General features: G+C 39.0%; 1 protein-coding gene and 1 long non-coding RNA gene across 5 annotated transcripts in view; one reads left to right on the top strand and one right to left on the bottom strand.

Moving 5' to 3' along the window:
• LOC141575948 (uncharacterized) overlaps positions 1 to 11,951 on the bottom strand; it is a 29,345-nt gene extending 17,394 nt beyond the window's left edge. For both annotated transcript variants that reach the window (XR_012504078.1, XR_012504079.1), the window contains exons 1-2: positions 9,462 to 11,951; positions 7,595 to 7,771 (exon numbers count right to left, since the gene is read on the bottom strand). This is a non-coding gene — a long non-coding RNA (uncharacterized LOC141575948). The remainder of the gene's footprint in view (positions 1 to 7,594; positions 7,772 to 9,461) is intronic.
• AMN1 (antagonist of mitotic exit network 1 homolog) overlaps positions 1 to 16,981 on the top strand; it is a 36,912-nt gene extending 19,931 nt beyond the window's left edge. For all 3 annotated transcript variants that reach the window (XM_074357843.1, XM_074357845.1, XM_074357844.1), the window contains 2 exons: positions 4,277 to 4,388; positions 15,667 to 16,981. In XM_074357843.1, coding sequence (XP_074213944.1) covers positions 4,277 to 4,388; positions 15,667 to 15,740 — 186 coding nt within the window. In that variant the 3' untranslated portion in view covers positions 15,741 to 16,981. The remainder of the gene's footprint in view (positions 1 to 4,276; positions 4,389 to 15,666) is intronic.
• The last annotated feature ends 53 nt before the right edge of the window (positions 16,982 to 17,034 follow it).

Genomic DNA, 17,034 nt, shown 5'->3' with positions numbered 1-17,034 from the left:
TAGCCTTTTCTTTGAGCTACTTTCTTTGTGAGCTTTCATGTGAATAAACTTTGTCTTTTCTCTTGCTAATCTTTTTGTGAGTTTAATTCAAAGACTTTTAAAAACAAACATAAGAGGATAGAGAGGTTTTTCCTCCCCAACAGCCACATTGTGCAGCCATTTAAAAACATCTTAAATTAGTGTTCAGCCCTTTGTATTCAGTGACTGACGTGGCTCCTGTGTAACCTGTTTCTGAATATACATATTAAGAAGCCTTCTGTCCCAAGCTTTTGGCTTGTTTCTTTCCCAGTTTACAGTGTTTTGTTTTTACTTTCAATATAGCTGTGCTTTTCAACAATAAGTCACATCAAATCCTCTTTGGAAGTAAGCAGGCTATACATGAGTTATAAATGTCAGTAATCACTATTGCAATAGAATGGGTGGTGCCACATTTTTGCCAAAATATTTCTACTTGACTTACTGCCCAAGAAGATTTTTCTGTGATATTTATATATCTGTATCCTGCTAGCATGTATGTATTTGTATGTGTGTGTATAAAATAGCATATATGTTTTTACAAATCTTTTAATTAAGAAATTACCATTTTTTAATACAAAGTTCCAAATCCGAAATTGCATCAAACTATAGGGGCAATAAACTCTGCCGTAATTTCTTCTCTCTTAAATACTAACATTTGTTGAGCACTTGCTGTAGTCTGGCCTCCGTGCTGTTGCCTCGTGCTCATTAGGCTATTTAATTCTTACAACAGTATTCTCCTGTAATCACCATCGTTTTTAACAAAGCTCTCAAACAGATAACCTAGCTTATCACTTCCTAATAAAGCCAAGGAAATTAGTTGTTACGCAGCGGTGGGAAATACACCTACACATTTACTTCAGCATTATGAAACTAGGAGCACCCACTTAAGATCCAATAACTTAGGACGTAGGAAAAGGTCCAGTAACCAATGCATTCGTGATTGTTGGTGCCATATCATGGAATTTTTCATTTTATGAATTTTCCAAAGTTTATTTCTATAAGTACAGAAACATTGTAATGGAAATCTTTCTAAAATTTGTTAGAACTTAATTCCCTCCTTAAATGAAGTAGAGTGAATATATTTTAACCTTTGACTCATAGCATCATTGTGACAATTCCTGACTGAAATTGAAATATAAATGAATTTATCTCTTTAACTGATTCTTCTCTTTTGGGTGATATGTATCTCTACCGTTTATCACATACCCTGTTTTAATCTGGTACTTTTAATTTGTTCGATTCTGGGAAATTAAATTACCAATGTTGCTAAATTATTTATAACTTGAAAAATAAATTTGATTAAATCCCTCCTAAAGGTTGACTTTTAGTACAGATGTATGTTACAGCATTTAATGAATGTCAGGATTGCCTCTGAAATCTTTGTTAGTCTGAGTTCCCAGTAAGCACAGACCTTTTTGTGCATCATTTTGTCATCATTTTATCTGCAGGTTTACTGCAGTCCAGATACATGGTAGTCACTCAATAAATGTTATCAGATTCTTAACTTTATATTATAGTCATTTTATAGTTTTCTGCAGTCTTCATGATTAAACATTTAATTTGCTGTATAAAACTATTTTTTACTAAAAGAATATTTATTATCTGCTATATTCTAGGCAGTAGCTTATCAGAGAACAAAATCTGTCCATGTTATATATCATTTTTTCCTTTAATCATTTTTCTAGTGTTGGTAATTCAGATTATTTACAGCTTTTAGCTATTAGAAATAATCATATGTTGGGACATATCAAATTTTTCTTCCATTGCTATGATGAACTCCCAAAAACGAAACAACTGGGTCAATAGGTATGAATATTTTTAATGGTCCTAAATGCATGATGCTGAATTGTTTCCCATAAAGGTTACATTGTGAATTTGCAATTTTTGCCAGGATCCCAATTTGCCAGAATTGAATATTTTCTCTTTTTTTTAATGCTTTTCAAATTCAGTATATTTTAAATGGAACCTGAGTTGAACATGGTTCCTTCCATCTGTTCTCAATTGTATTTCATTGTCTGTAGCTTTTGCCAATTTATATCATAGGATGCCTCTTCCAGTTTATAATAAGGATGCTTTTTGCCTCAATTTTTATGAATTTTCAACATATTCAGGTTTCCTTTATTTCTAAGATATGATTGATCATAATATGTACACCAGCATAACATCAGCATTTCAGGAGAAAAGAAATACTGCTACCATAAACATACACATCAATTACTAGCTAATTTTACTTCCAGAATCATTAAAATGTTTTTATTGTGGTCAACTGTACATAAAATTTACCATTTTAACCATTTTAATGTGCAGTTCAGTAGAATTATGTACATTCACATCATTGTGCAGCCATCACCGTTACCTATCTCCAGAATTTTTCATCTTTCCAAATTGAAACTCTTTATCCATTAAATGATAACTTCCCATCACCCTTTCCCCCAGCTTCTGGCAACCTCTGTTCTACTTTCCGTCTTTATAAATTTGCCTGTTACAGTCACACTTTGTGTATGTATCTGTTCATCCATCAATATGTTTCCACATTTGGCTATTGTGAATACTGCTGCTGTGAACATAGGTACACAAGTATCTGTCCAGGTCCCTGCTTCCAGCTCTTTTGGGTGTATCCCTAGAAGTGAGGTAGCTAGATCATGTGCTAATTCTAGGTATGATTGTTTGAGGAACTGCCATACTGTTTCCATGGCAGCTGTATCCTTTTACATTCTCACCAGCAAAGCAAGATGCTTCCAAATTAGAACACCAAGCAAAAGATAATACATTTCAAATATATGGAAAAGCATAGAAAATAATATGATAGAGACCTGTGGACCAATCACTTGAATTTTAACACTTTCTGCAGTACTCTAGTTCTTTTTTAAAATTAGTACGTCGTATCTAAAGCTCCTCCCCTCACGTATTTCTCCATCTTCCTTCAGAGGTAACCACTATTCCAAAGATTCCTTTGTATCTTTCCTTCCATGCTTAGATACTTCATCTCTCTATGTATATATGTGTGTGTGTGCGCGTGTGTGTATCTCCATAAACAAGATATAATATTCTATGTTTTTAAATTGTACATAATAATGTCATAATGTATGTATTGTTTTACAGTTACTTTTTTAATTCAAAATTATATTTAAAATTTTTTTCAAGCATATTGAGGTATAATTTACATACACTAAAATTCACCTATTTTAACTGTATAGTTTGATGAATTTTGCTAATTGTTCCACAGCCTTGTAACCACTACCGCAATTAAGTATAGAACATTTCCGTCACCCTAAAAAGTCCTCTCATCTCTTTGCAGTAAGTCCCCTGCCATGGCCCTCCCCCTGCAAGCAACCACTGATTTTGTCAATATAGTTTTGCCCTTTCTAGAATTTTATATGAATGAAATCATGTGCTATATTGCCTTCTGGGGTTTTTGTTTGTTTGTTTTTTGTTTTTTACTTTTTTATTTTGCTTCCTTCACTTGGCATAATGTTTTTGAGATTCACCCATGTTGTTACATGTGTTAATACTTCATTTCTTTTTTTTTGCTAAGTAGTGTTCCATAGTCTGAATATGACACAGTTTGTTCATACATTCACCATCTGATGGATATTTGGGTTGTAACAGTTTTAGACTGTTATGAATACTGCTATGGACATTTGCATATCAGTCTTTGTGTAGATATATGTTCTCATTTTGTGGGGGTGAATACCTAGACTGGAAATGCTGGGTCAGAAGCACGCACAAGTATATGTTGAGCTTTATAAGATGCTACCATTACTGTTTTCTAAAGTGTCTGAGCTAACGTTATGTTTAAGAGTTATATCTATTAATAAAAGTAGATATTTTTCATTGTAACTGTTCTATTACGTTATATTAATGAATCGCCATTTATTTACCCAATCTCCACTTCTTTACTATACAAATAACATTTCAGGGGGCATATTTATAAATTACTTCCTTGCGTACATGTACAAGCTTTTTTTCTCTATATAGTGGATATCTGCAGATGGAATTGCTGGGTTCTGGGGCAAACTCACTGTCAGCTTTAATAGATATTTCCAGATTACTTTATAAAATGGTTGGGCATTTAACTTTTAAGGTTGCAATACCTTCAAACTACTACAGACTTACATTGGGCCTTTCTACAGAGTTTTTCATACAAGTAGATATTTGGTTTCTCTGCTATCAGAGTACAGAGTTTCCCAAGCTTTTTCATACTGTAATTATTGTCCTGTTTTTTTTTTTTCTTTCGCTGCACTTTATGTTTAAACAGGAGATTCATATGGGACACTGTGTGAATCTGACTGACGAGGCGGTAGAAGCTGTCCTGACCTGCTGCCCGCAGATCTGCATATTGCTCTTCCATGGATGCCCCTTGATAACAGGTTAGTTGTTAGGCTGTTTGGGTTCAAATCCGGATTTCATTTTTAATAACTGTGACTTTGAGTTAATAACTTAACCCATTCCATTATTCCATGTCCTTATCCAAAATGGATGAAATGACAGCACCCTGCCTCGTAAGCTTGGTCATGATGAGTATCTGACAACACTTTACATGGTGCCCAGCACATAGTAAGGGCCCAGTAATTGTTAGTCATGAAGATTGTGGTGATGGTGGTGGTGGTGGTGGTGGTAGTGGTGATGGTGGTGGTAGTGGTGATGGTGATGATGGTGATGGTGGTGGTGGTGGTGGTGATGGCAAGTGCTCAGTAAATGTTCACCACAATGAGGATGACGACGGTGGCAGTGGTAGTGGTCATGACATTAAACAAGATGCTTTATGTAGTCAAGTTTGTAATACTACATCAATCCGATATGCTAAGTGACCTGTTAGTTGTCATCTCATCAAGCTGTAGCTTGAGAGACTGAGATTCAGAATAATTTGGACTCTTAGGCTACATGTGGTTCTTCCCTAAAGGAGAACAAAGCAGTCACAGCCCTTCTGGCCTGTATGAGAGCCGCGAGCCCCCTTTCACATGACCCCGGTGACAGGTCGCACACCGCAGCATCACCTGGATCTTACTCTAAGTCGGTGCTCACGTCCAGCCCTTCCACCTCATCTCTCTAATTACAGTCACTGTCCTAGAAGTCCTTTTGACAGCTTCTGTTTTCCCTTATGTTTGGACTACCAGTCTAAACCACGCCTGTAATGGGCTGTATTTGGTTATCAGTGACATCCATGATGAAGACTGAATCTTATTTTAGGCAGGCATTTCTCAGAGCACTAAAGCCAGAAGAGGCGTTAGAAACTCTTAACAGTGGGTACCTCTAGGGAAAGTTGCGGAGAGACAAGAGAAAGAAAAAGCCTTCACTATATACCCTTTTGTATCTTTTGAATTTTGTATCATGTGAATGATTTTACCTATTAAAAATTAATAATCATAATTTTTAAAAAGTAATTTAGAACCAGAAAAATTCATGGGCCTAAGGACAGGGAATTGGTACATGTAAACACTATTCTAGGGGTCATGAGAAGGTAGGCAGAGGCCCTCTGGTCATCAGAAAAAGCAGAAAATTACATTGTAACAAGTGGGCTGTCACTGTAAGGTGGAGGAGACCACAAAATGTGAAATGTAATAACGGCAACATTTGGTAATAGAGCTTTTCAGAATAACAACTAAAAGTGAATAAATCTACTCACTGGGCTATGTGTACATTTAATCAATACATTAAACAAGAAGATGTACTCAGAAAATGACTCTTTTCCTCTCACTGTTTCAATTACAAATCTGCTCTAAAGGGGCTGATTTTTCCCAAAACCAATGAAAATCTCAGACATATGTTGTTGACTTATCATTCTCAGATAGTTAAAAAAAAAAGTCTTGTCATTTCATTTCAGTCGTTAAAATGTCTTTGACCCACGTAATACTCTAAACAAGCTCACATTACAGCTTTTCGCTCCTCCCGTCGGCCCCAGTTTGCCGGGGGTGGGTGAGGGGACATCGTTAGTTTCCCTGCTGACCACTTCATGCTTCTCCTCTTCCTTCCCCAGCTCCCCCACCGTGGTTTCTGACCCACCGGTGTCGGTGCAGGGTAGGACGGTAGTGGGCAGGAGGGGAGATAAGGGAAAGAAAAGTCTTACTTGACCATAGCACCCTGGGCTCTGTGGGTGAGCTGACCCTGATCCGTACTCTCCCCACGGGGGGTGGGGGGGGCACCTTTCATATTCTCCAGTGTCCACCCTCTCCCACTCCTCTCACCATTGGGTTTCTCTCTTTATCTGCAGTTCTCTTGATTGAAGCAAATGTGTCCTCTAGCTCGTAGCTAGCTAGCATTTTGTCTTCCTCTGCCCCCAGGCATCTGGCCACACACCTTCAGTCTCTTTCTGTTGAGATCTCCGAACTCACCCAGGTTGCTCTCATGAGCAGAACATAAGGCAACCCGTGCCAGTCCACATCTGTCCACAGAAAACCCGTGCTTTAGACAGTGAGAGCGCAGGTGTTTCTTAACTTCAGTCCTCTCTCTAGCTTCATGGACTCTTACCACAGCCCTGGGTTTTAGTTGTCTTAGGTGTGGGTCTGATGCTCATGTGCTGTGTCTCCCCCAGGCGCCAGGGGGCACACCAGATTCTCCAGCCGGTCTCCTGAGAGCCCTCTCACTAGGCTTCAGGGGAAGAGCAGGCACCTGCAGCCCTCTTCCTAGAATTCAAATCACAACTGTCTTCAAAGAAATCCTTTCTTCAATTTCCAGTTCTCCATCTCTTCCCACTTTAACACTTCTGTGTCTTTGGTTGAGGCACCACGGATTCCCAAATCAGTTTTCAGCGAACCATTTGCAAGTCATGTATAGGTGGTCTGGTATCTCATTTTGGAATGAGAGGGTGGCTGGTATCTCCAGTCCTGAAACCTTAGCTGAAAAGTCCTATTTTAACATTCCATTTGTCTCAGGAAAACTTGGCTACATAAAATGTTATAAAATCAGCAAAGGCTTGATTACCTTTCTGGTTACCATTTGGAAATAAATTTGCATTTTCCCTCTACTTTTCATTGAAGTCAGGACAGAGTGTACACAGTCACCCAAAAAAACTTACTATTAGGCAGACTGCTTAAAACAGTTATCAGAGGCCCTGTAGATAATGAAATCTTTAGAAGGTACAACCAAAAATTTATCTGAGTACAAGATTAATATTAAAATGCTTAAATGTGCCTGTGTCAGTGTAGAAATGACTGACATTGCTTTCTTAAAAAAAAATTAAAAAGTAAAAAATAAATAAAAAAAGAAATGACTGACAAATACCAGTTTTCAAGTCTGGAAAACATGTTGCAGTGGTTAATCTGATTTTTAAAGCAGAAGACTTTTGAGATAAAATTATATAATTATTGAGATCACTGGTAACCAAAGATACATTAATAGCTGGTGAATTCAAGAGAAATACCTGTCTGGTATGACCATAGACACTAGGAAAGCTTAATCCTACTAAATTTTCCCCCATCCACATAATGACTCAAAATACTGAATTTACCAATTATCTTGCTGCAGAGCAACCACATGACACGTAACTCCCCTCTTCAGTCTTAGCTTACTCTCTTACTGAGTAGTGTCCCTTCCCAGCCAACCAACGCACACGCACACCCCCTTTGAAAGGTCTTACCCTTGGAAGTTCTCCTGTTGAGAGGGACTCTCCTCCCGTGCAAACCTATCAAAGCGCTGCCCGCGTAAATCTCGTTGTGTGCTACTGCCGCCTTGTGGTCATACCGTTTTCCTTGATCTGCTCCATGATCCTTGATCTCACTAACTGCAGGTGCATGGTGTGGTATTCCAGACGACACTAAGGGTATAGCATAAAACAAAAAATGTTTATATGTCCAGAAAGCTGGGTAAATGTAATATACCACTATAATGAATGTTAATACATCAGGCTGAGAAATACTATAGCTAAGAAACAACTTTTTAAATCCAAGTGCCAGGGAGGAAGAAATTTCCCTCTGCCCCTCTAGGTCCTTCTGGCTGGTCTAAGAATTAAGTTGACATGGGACAGAGTAACAGAAGAAAGTCAAACAAAGTTTAATGATATGTGTACGCGGGAGAGACCCAGAAGAACTGAGTCACTCACCGAAGTGGCCGGAACTCTCACCCTACATTCCCCCCTCGGCAGCTAAAGACAAAAGAGGATGTTGGGGACAGTGGTTTGGGACTTCAGAAGGGAGGAAGGAAATTCACATGAAGATGGAAAAGCAGATGTTTGGTACACAAATATTTGTTGAGCCCCGTGGAGGCAGTGGGACGCAGAGGTGCTCTGATCCCTAGGTCCTGCTGAGTTTCCAGCTCCACACCTGGCCCATTTTCTTTGCAGACGCTCTCTGGTGATAGCTCTATTCCTGGAAAAGGCCCTCACTCCATAGACAGTGAGGGGCAAGGTCAGAGTTTCTTCTTTTGAATCTTGGTTGTTTTCAGCTGAAAATAATCCACATGCCAAAGAGACAATTTAGGGTGGCAAATTTTGCTCCCATACGGAAGCATTTCCCGATTTTTTTTCTTAGCACAGAATAATTATATATTATTTTTTGATCCCTGCTCTCACAGAATAGGAGGTGAGTTACTGAAGTGTTTGCTCATTGTGACATGGTTTTTAATAATAGTGCTTAGATTAAAACAAAATCTCCAGATAGAGTGAAACGGGCCCCCACCCCCAGCCCCCTGCCGTCGCTCCAGAACACGGAGTGACTTAGCTTTCATGGGCCTCAGCTTTCCCTCACACATAATTGCCAGTCATGAAATCAGGAGACCTGATAATGAGACCAGTTCATACACAAGGCTTTTATCAATAAAGTTTCTCAAGGAGCAAAAAGCTGAAGTTTTTCAGTTACTCAGGTCATCTCTGCTCATCCTCCTTTCCCGTCAGCATGCCATGGTATATTTTTGCTACCATCATTGAAGGAAAATAAAGTGGGCTCATATATTTACCTTAAATTTAATTTTAATTTCTTTTTTCTACAAAGAAGACAAATGCCTTTTTTTTTTTTTTTTTGCCTGATAAATGAAAGTTCTTTCTCTTTTCATGGCACCTTAATGTTTTCTCTTACGTATTCATGTGATTGCTCACATCTGACTTGATAAGACAATATAATTTATATTCAATAAAAGTGTATATATACATATATATATATCCAATTGTTTGTGCAATTCTAATATTGTGTTAAACTCAAAGCAACCTGACCCCCCCAATTGTCAGTGTCCACTGTAGTTACCCATCAGATTCCCTGAATAGTAGGTTTATCTTCACTGTATTTCTAAGTTTTTATAACATTTCTTAATATTACCATCAGAATATAAACAAAACTCCACATTATAAAGTAGGTCTTGAAACTGTTAGAAGCACTCTGATTTTATCTCTGCAGAAGAAACAAAAAACTATTGTAAATTATAGACACTATGGAAACAGCAAAAGAATTTTTAAATGAATTAAATTATTTTAAATTCCATTATGTCTGCAAAGATTTTCAGTAATTTCAACTCACCCAGTTTCATTAGTCTACAATGGCCATGCGTTTCCGTTTCTAATCACTGCGTACACACATTTCACCGTATTCGCAGGCGTGGACGTTTAGATTTTAGGAGAGCAGCAAAGCAGCTAGGCAGCAAACACTAGAGCCTTTATGTTTACACTGAAAGGCAGGAAAATCCAACAGGAAATCTGCCGCTTTTGATTGCACTGACTTGAATTTTAGTGATATCTGAGGATTTGTTTCAGCTTGATTACTTTACAAGTTCTTTACTTAAATTCCTGAATAATAAATATGTCAAGATTTACCACAAAGAGCCAAGCAGTATGCTCCAGAGTTTCCCTGTAATTTAAAAGCTGATTACTTGCTTGAAGGACAGCTCCTTTTTTTATTTCATATTTCATTTTCTAAGTCCTATATTATTTCCTCCTCATCATTTATCCATCCATTACTAGTCCAGCAGGACAGAGCTGCTTTTTGCCAGCCACTGTCGTGAGGCATCAGAACCTTGATTACTGTTTGTAAAAATGTGCCCAGCCTCCCTTTTTTCACTGTGTACTCTGTGAAAATGTCTAAATTACATTTTCCTTGATCATTTGCAAAAATTAGCTTGTTAATTTCTATTTCACATAGTTTCTTCTTTTTCTTGGGGCTTCAAGGTTTATTGCAGGACCAAGGAAGGAGGACAGGTGACTGATGCTTGAAAAACCTGAACTCCTGGATGGTTTTTAGGGAAAAGCTTAGATGAAATTTGGGGTGAGGGCTGCAGGGTGTGTGACTTTCTTCTGATTGGTTGGTGTTGAGATTTCAGGGCAGCCTCCCAGGAATCTTGTGCTCAGCCTAAAGTTACCATCCTCCACCTGGGTGGGGGGCCTTACTTCCTGCAGAAGAGCTCAAAGGTGTTGTTAAATATATTCTGTTCCTTGAGGAGGAGCCAGGACCCTGCCCCGAGGCTGCACTGTTGCTTCTTGACTGTTCTCCCTTGTCTGCACTCCCTCCCTTCCCTGATCAGCAGCTGTTTTAATCTGCCCCTGGGAACTCAGGGAAGGTCAAGGAGGCTGAATGAAGCCTATTTCTTACAAGCAGGAAACGGGGCACACAGGAAGGATTTGTACCAGGGAAGACCCTGCAGGGTTCTGCTCTGTTTCAGTGGTAAGTTTCCTCAGAAGTCACGTATACAAACTCCCTTGTTTTAAAGATAAAGGAACGAAGATACAGTGAATTTAGGTGGCTTGCCCCACATCTTAGAAGTAGTTAATAGTAGAACCGGAAGTAAAAACCTAAGTCACCTAACCCACAATCTCTACTCCTTTCCCCAATAGAGCAATTTCCTAAGGCTCTTCTGCCAAGTAGATTAACTATTAGTAAAATGGGGGGGATATAGGAGAGTGACATCAAGCATCAGCGGTGTGATTGGTGTAAATTATCTTTTGACTCTTTTTCAGTCCTTAGTCTCTGTTTCGATGAGTGGCAGAATAAGCCACCCCAGAATCTGCCTCTCTAGCCTAAGGATTCTTTTAAGCTAATTATTTTTGGGAAACAGCAGACAATGGAGAAGCTCAGAAAACAGAGCAGAAGTTACCCTCTGACATTTAGAAAGGAAATTTAGCTGACATTTAGAAAGGAAATCTCCGTTTGTAAGGTGTCTCCTTCAGTCAGTATCTTCCTCTATGTACTGACAGGGATGACTAAATCATAAGAGAATCTTACCAGCGGAGAAGGCACTGATTTAAATCCGTGTGGCAAATCTTACTATTTCCAAACCAAACTCAGGTCCGCTCAAGTGACACATGGCAAAGCCAGCCTGTCGACCCCAGGTTGTGTAGGGAAGTGCAGGGTGGTGAGCAAGGAGAACAGACGGCTACGCGGTGCCAGCTGGTGCCTGATGAGCCCCGTGACCCCCAAACTGCCAACCCTTAGGCATCTGCCTGCTCCTCTTCAGAAGATAAAGTGCATTCTTCCCTGACACGCATTTACCTCAGCGGAATTAACCGCCCTGAAAAATGGGCAGCCTCCCTGGAGCGCAGGCCGGCTTGTCCCAGCCCACGTCTCCTCCTTACCAGAGTCATACATCCACTACGTTGGTTGTCTCAGTCCATGTCTTCATCTTATTGGGGTCATAGATCCAACTATACTCCCATGTACCAGAGCTCCTTACCGCATTTGTAGCCGGTCAGACATCTGTTCCATCCCTTTGTGTTCACAGCCCCTTCCCCAATAAAAGACCCTGCCCGTCCACCCCAGCGCTCACACAGGCACCTCTGGCCCACTGTTGAATCTATCAAACTTTTCCTTTGTTTCTTAAACTTTCCTGTGTCTTTAGTAAATTCTTTTCCCACCTGGGACACCCACTCATGATGTCCCCCAACAGGCTGTGCTCAAAAAACCCTAACGTCCCGGAAGGCTTTCAGGCAGAGGCAGCATTAGGAGTGCGGGTTGCAGGGTGTGTGATTAGCTCGTGGACATTTTTCTGGTTGGTTGGTGGTGAAGGAATAGGGTGATGTGTAGGGGAATCTGAATCATCAATCTTCTGGTTCCAGCCTCTTGGGGTCTGTGTGCTTGTGTTCAGCATGTAGTCAGCATCCTCCACTGAGCGGGGGGCGGGTCCTAGTGTCTGCAGAACCTCTCAGAGGTATGTGTCAGATTGTTACCTCTGTCCCTTCGGGAGGAGCTAGGAGTCTGTGACTGTCCTTCAAGCTGTTTTTACTTTTCTTGTTCAACCACTTTCCTTTGTTTCTGCATTTTTCTAATTTTCTACTTTTCTAATCATTAGCTGTTTGAGTCTGCTCTTTGGAATTCAGGGAAGGCCTAGGAGATGGAAGTTTTTTCTGCAAGTAAGAAATAGGGGACACGGAGGGGCTTGTACCCAGGAGGGCCCCATAGGGTCCTGCTTGGTTTCATTACCCTCGTTTATTGTGCTTTTCCTGGTAACTTCCCATAACTGGTCTCCCCACAACCCCAACGTCTTTCCTGTGTCTTTAGCCAAAGATGGTATTTAAAGTAGTGGCTTGAGCCATCTCAAGGAGTTTACTCATTTTCCCAGGGTGTCTCCCACGTATACATGAGGTATACTTAATAAAACTTGTTTTTCTTTTGTTCATATGTCTTTTGCTATAGAGGATCACAGCCAAGAACTCAGAAGAGTAAAAAGAAAATTCTTTTTCCCTCCTCCGCAGTTGCTACAGTGTTCTGGCAAGGGATCATGAAATACTTAGAGATGCCACAGTTTCTCCCTATAGCATAATAAACTCACAGGCATTTAATATTCCTAGTATTGAAACTCACTGCCCTAAATGGGAAAAAGATGCTTGAGGAGATTTGGAGTAATGTAATGCTGCCATCTAGCATCAAAAAATTTTAATTGCATAAAAAATATACTATTTGCTCACAATTGGAGGGAAAAGTATCTTCCTATTTATGTGCAATAATAAATTCCTACAAGAGTGACACAAATATAGTCAGAAAACAAATATTTACATATTATACTTGATAACATATTCATAACTAGTAAAAATGCCAAAATAATCCTAAAAACATCAACTAAAATGAAACTAGAAATTACATATTTCCAATTTTGTTCTTTTTCAAAACTGTATTGTCCCTTGAATTCCCATGTAAATATTAGGATTATTTTGTTAATTTCTTTTCTTTTTAAATCTTAGCTGGGACTGTGCTAGTGATTGCATTGAATCTGTAGATCAGTTTCGGGAGTATTGCCATCTTACGTCTTCTGATCAATGAACATGGTTAATTTGTTTCAACAATATTTTATAGTTCTCAGAGTATAAGTTTTTCACTTCTTTTGTTAAATTTATTCCTAAGTATTTTATTCTTCTTTATGGTAATGTATATGAAATTACTGTCTTAATTTCACTTTTGGATTGTTCACTGTATAGAAATACATTCATTTTTGTCTATTAGTCTTGTACCCTGCGACCTTGCTGAATTTATTAGTTCTAATTTTTAGTGGATTCCTTAGGAAATTCTGTATATCATATTACCTAATCTACAAATAAAGAGCTTTACTTTTTCCTTTCCAACATGAATGCCTTTTCTTTTCCTTCCCTAATTTCTACGGCTGCAACCTCTAGTGCAGTGTTGCATAGAAGTGGCAAAGCAGAAATCCTTTTCTTTCTTCCTGATCTTAGAGGGAAATATCTGGGCTTTCCCCATTAAGGATGATGTGAGCCGTGGGTTTTTCAGAGTTGCCTTTTATCAGGGTGAGGCAGTTCCCTTCTATTTCCAGCTTGTTGAATGTTTTTATTGTGAGTGTTAGATTTTGTCAAATGCCTTTTCTGTGCCCATGTTCTAATACTCGGAACCTGTGAATAAAATAGGAAGGTTACTGTGGGTTATCCAGGTGGGCCCAATGTAATCATAAGGGTCCTTAAAAGTAGAAGAGGGAGACAGAGGGAGAACCATAGAGATGGCAGGATGAAAGGGAGTCTGTCTGATGTTGCTCACTTTGAATATGGAGGAGTCCAGGGGATGAGGTGGTCTCTAGGAGCTGGAAAAGTGAAGGAGGTGGATTCTCCCCTAGAGCTTCCAAAAAAGACTGCTAACCTCCTAATACCTGATGTTATCCCAGTAAGGCCCATTTTGGAATTCTGACCTCCAAAACTATGGCAAAAAATTTGTATTGTTTTAAGCCATTAAGGTTGTGGTTATTTGTTACAGCAGCAAGAGGAAACTAATACAGTGTATTACATTAGTTGATGTTTAGATGTTAAACTAAACTTGCATTCCTGGGATATGCATATAATCCTTTTTCTGTTGCTAGATTTGGTTTGCTAGTGTTTTATTGAGGATTTTTGAGTACATATTCATAAGAGATAATGGTCTGTTGTTTTGTGTGTGTGTGTGATATCTCTGTCTGGTTTTGGTGTCAGGGTAATACTGGCCTCATAAGAAGAAGGTGGACAGTGTTCCCCACTCTTCTATTAGAATAGCCATTCCAGCTTTGTTATAGTTGCTATTTACATGATACATCTTTGTCCATCCTTTTACTTTCAACCTATTTGAAACCCATCCTTGGTCTAGAGTTCCTGTATAATAGACTTCCTCTCTAACAACTGATGATATTTTTATGACAATGAAAGCTGCATTTGTTATATTCGTAGCTGCTGTTTTTAAAATTAGCTACTGATGTAAACCTTTGTTTTCACAACTATAATAACTTCTTGTTTCTATATTCTCTCTGGTTCTCTTTCTGGCACTAAGCCTTGGTATTTTGGCTTATTTTTGTTTTACATAAAATAAAATTTAGTAACCATACGTTAGGCCTACTTTTTTCTTCCTACTGGTCTACCAAATCTTTTAAGTCTAAGAATCACTACACTAGAAATTTTCTAAGACTGGGTTAGAGATACGTTGTACATACAACATAGGTTGTATCTCCGGAACAAGTTTGTTAAACTCCTGAATAATTTTCAAAGTAATAAAATTTTAGGAGTACCTTTGTTTTAACGTATTTTACTCATTTAATTCAATTTTTTAAAGACATTGTAAAACTGACTTTACGAAAGATATGTAAACCATATTAAAATCTCTATTATACGTTGTGAATACTGAAACCCATCTAAATATCCAGTCATACAGACTGGTTAAATTGCAATGAATTCATATAATCGTTATCTATTAAAAATCATGTTTTATAAAAGCATTATATGACATGGAAAAATGTTCAACTGCAGGTCAAGTTGTCCTGTTCTGGTAACTGCTCTCCCCACTAACCTTTCTGGACACGATGCCGCTGCCCAAGGTGTTTCACCACACCTGTCGGCTTTCTTTAATCACTTCTTTGTAAATAGTCACTTCATTAAACCCTGTTCGGACACCCACTTCAGTATGTCATCTACTTCCTGCCAGGACCCTGAGACAGTTTATACACAAGTTAATGGTGAAATTAACCACTGGAAATGGTAAAATTACACCATTGACCTGTTATTCTCTGGTTGGTGAAATTAGGATAAAATTAGAGAGAAAACAGTAAGTGCCTGTTTAAACTGTTGCTATGATATGTGCACTGCAGTGAACAATAGGGATGGTTACCATCAAATAAATGTATTTATAGTTGTATGCTATTTTTTATATATCATCTCATTTAATCCTTTAAACAACCCTATGATATATCATCATCATTCCCCGTTTTACACACGAGGACACAATAAATATCTTTGATGACTGTGAATTAATATATCGTCATTGTTGTCTTTTGTAGATCATTCGCGGGAAGTCTTGGAGCAGTTAGTCGGCCCAAACAAGCTAAAGCAAGTGACGTGGACTGTTTACTGATTCTCACGGAAGCTTATCAAAGCTGTGCCCTTCACCCTGCTTTCCCAGGGAGCAGTGGTCTTTGAGGCTGGCTTTCCAGTGATATGATTTATGCCTTGACATTAACCAGACTCTTCAGCATTTGAATCCTGCTGTTATTCTGTGTTTGCTTGATGAGTGATTGTCCTTGAAACTTAGTCCTAGCGTGCCCTCTGATGTGCTGGGGGATGGTCCTGTGTTTGTTTCTTAAATAACAAAGTTTTAAATTACCTGTTTTCCCTGGGGATTCATTCTACCTAGATATTTGAGCTGTTACAAGAGAAATTGACCAATATGGATAAACAATAGGAGAATTCTAAGTAAAGAAACTTCTGTAAGCATGAATACCTTCCTAGCTTCCGGATACTACCTTCTGAAATATTTAAATGTCTGTTGGCCAAAAGCAAAGCTGAACATCAGGCCTGTGAATTCACCATGGAATTTACTATGTCGGTGAAACAAAAAAGCATAATGGTTCACTGTGGTAACTGAGGACACCACGTACCTCGGTCGTCAAGCGCCGGGGTGCTCCTGGGCCCTTGCCTAACCGCTTGTTATGCTGCGTTTTACGGCTGCTCTTCCCAAACGCGTGCTGTTCGTCTGTGAACTTTCTTCCTTAAAAGCTGCGTTCAAGAATGTGTAAGAATGAGTAAATGCAAACCATCATCACGAAGCTTGTATCCTGAAGCTCCACTGGTTTCACACTGTGAAATAAACAGCCCGGGGCTCAGTTTTCCAGTGAAATGTACTACTGTCTGTAATCCCCAAATCCTCGGACGCTTCCTGTGCTTACACCGCCCCGACGGTCAGCAGATTCCCTGGGCCATGAGCCTGTGTCAGGGGGCTTTCTTAAAGATTTCCTATTTCAGCTCCGATGTAGTGAAGAACAGGGAAAATACGGGATGGTAGACTTGCTTGTACATGTTTAGAGGAAGAGTTTCCATATTTAGCTCTTGTTTCTTGTCCTTACTATTAATTACCTTGTAAGTGTGATACGTTTATAGCATGGATGTACATCCTGCCACTGCAAGGGTGGTATGTGTGTATATGTGCGTAAAATGGGGAAGGTCTTCCACGCGTGGAATTTTTGCTAAAGACAAATTCAGTAAGATTTATTATTGAACACCCAACCATGTCAATAGCTTTTTCCCCTTTTGGGGAAACTGATTTCAAGATCTAATGTGTCAGACTTTTAGGATCTATAAAGGCTTTATCATCCTGAAGCAGTCTGCAGCCTGATTTTCTAAAAAATATTTCTCGTTCCATTAGCTATTTC

This window comes from Camelus bactrianus, chromosome 34, assembly GCF_048773025.1.
Source record: "Camelus bactrianus isolate YW-2024 breed Bactrian camel chromosome 34, ASM4877302v1, whole genome shotgun sequence".
In the NCBI taxonomy this organism is placed as follows: Eukaryota; Metazoa; Chordata; class Mammalia; order Artiodactyla; family Camelidae; genus Camelus; species Camelus bactrianus.
Note: the sequence above shows the minus strand (reverse complement) of the source record. Positions and strands in the feature narration are given on the sequence as shown.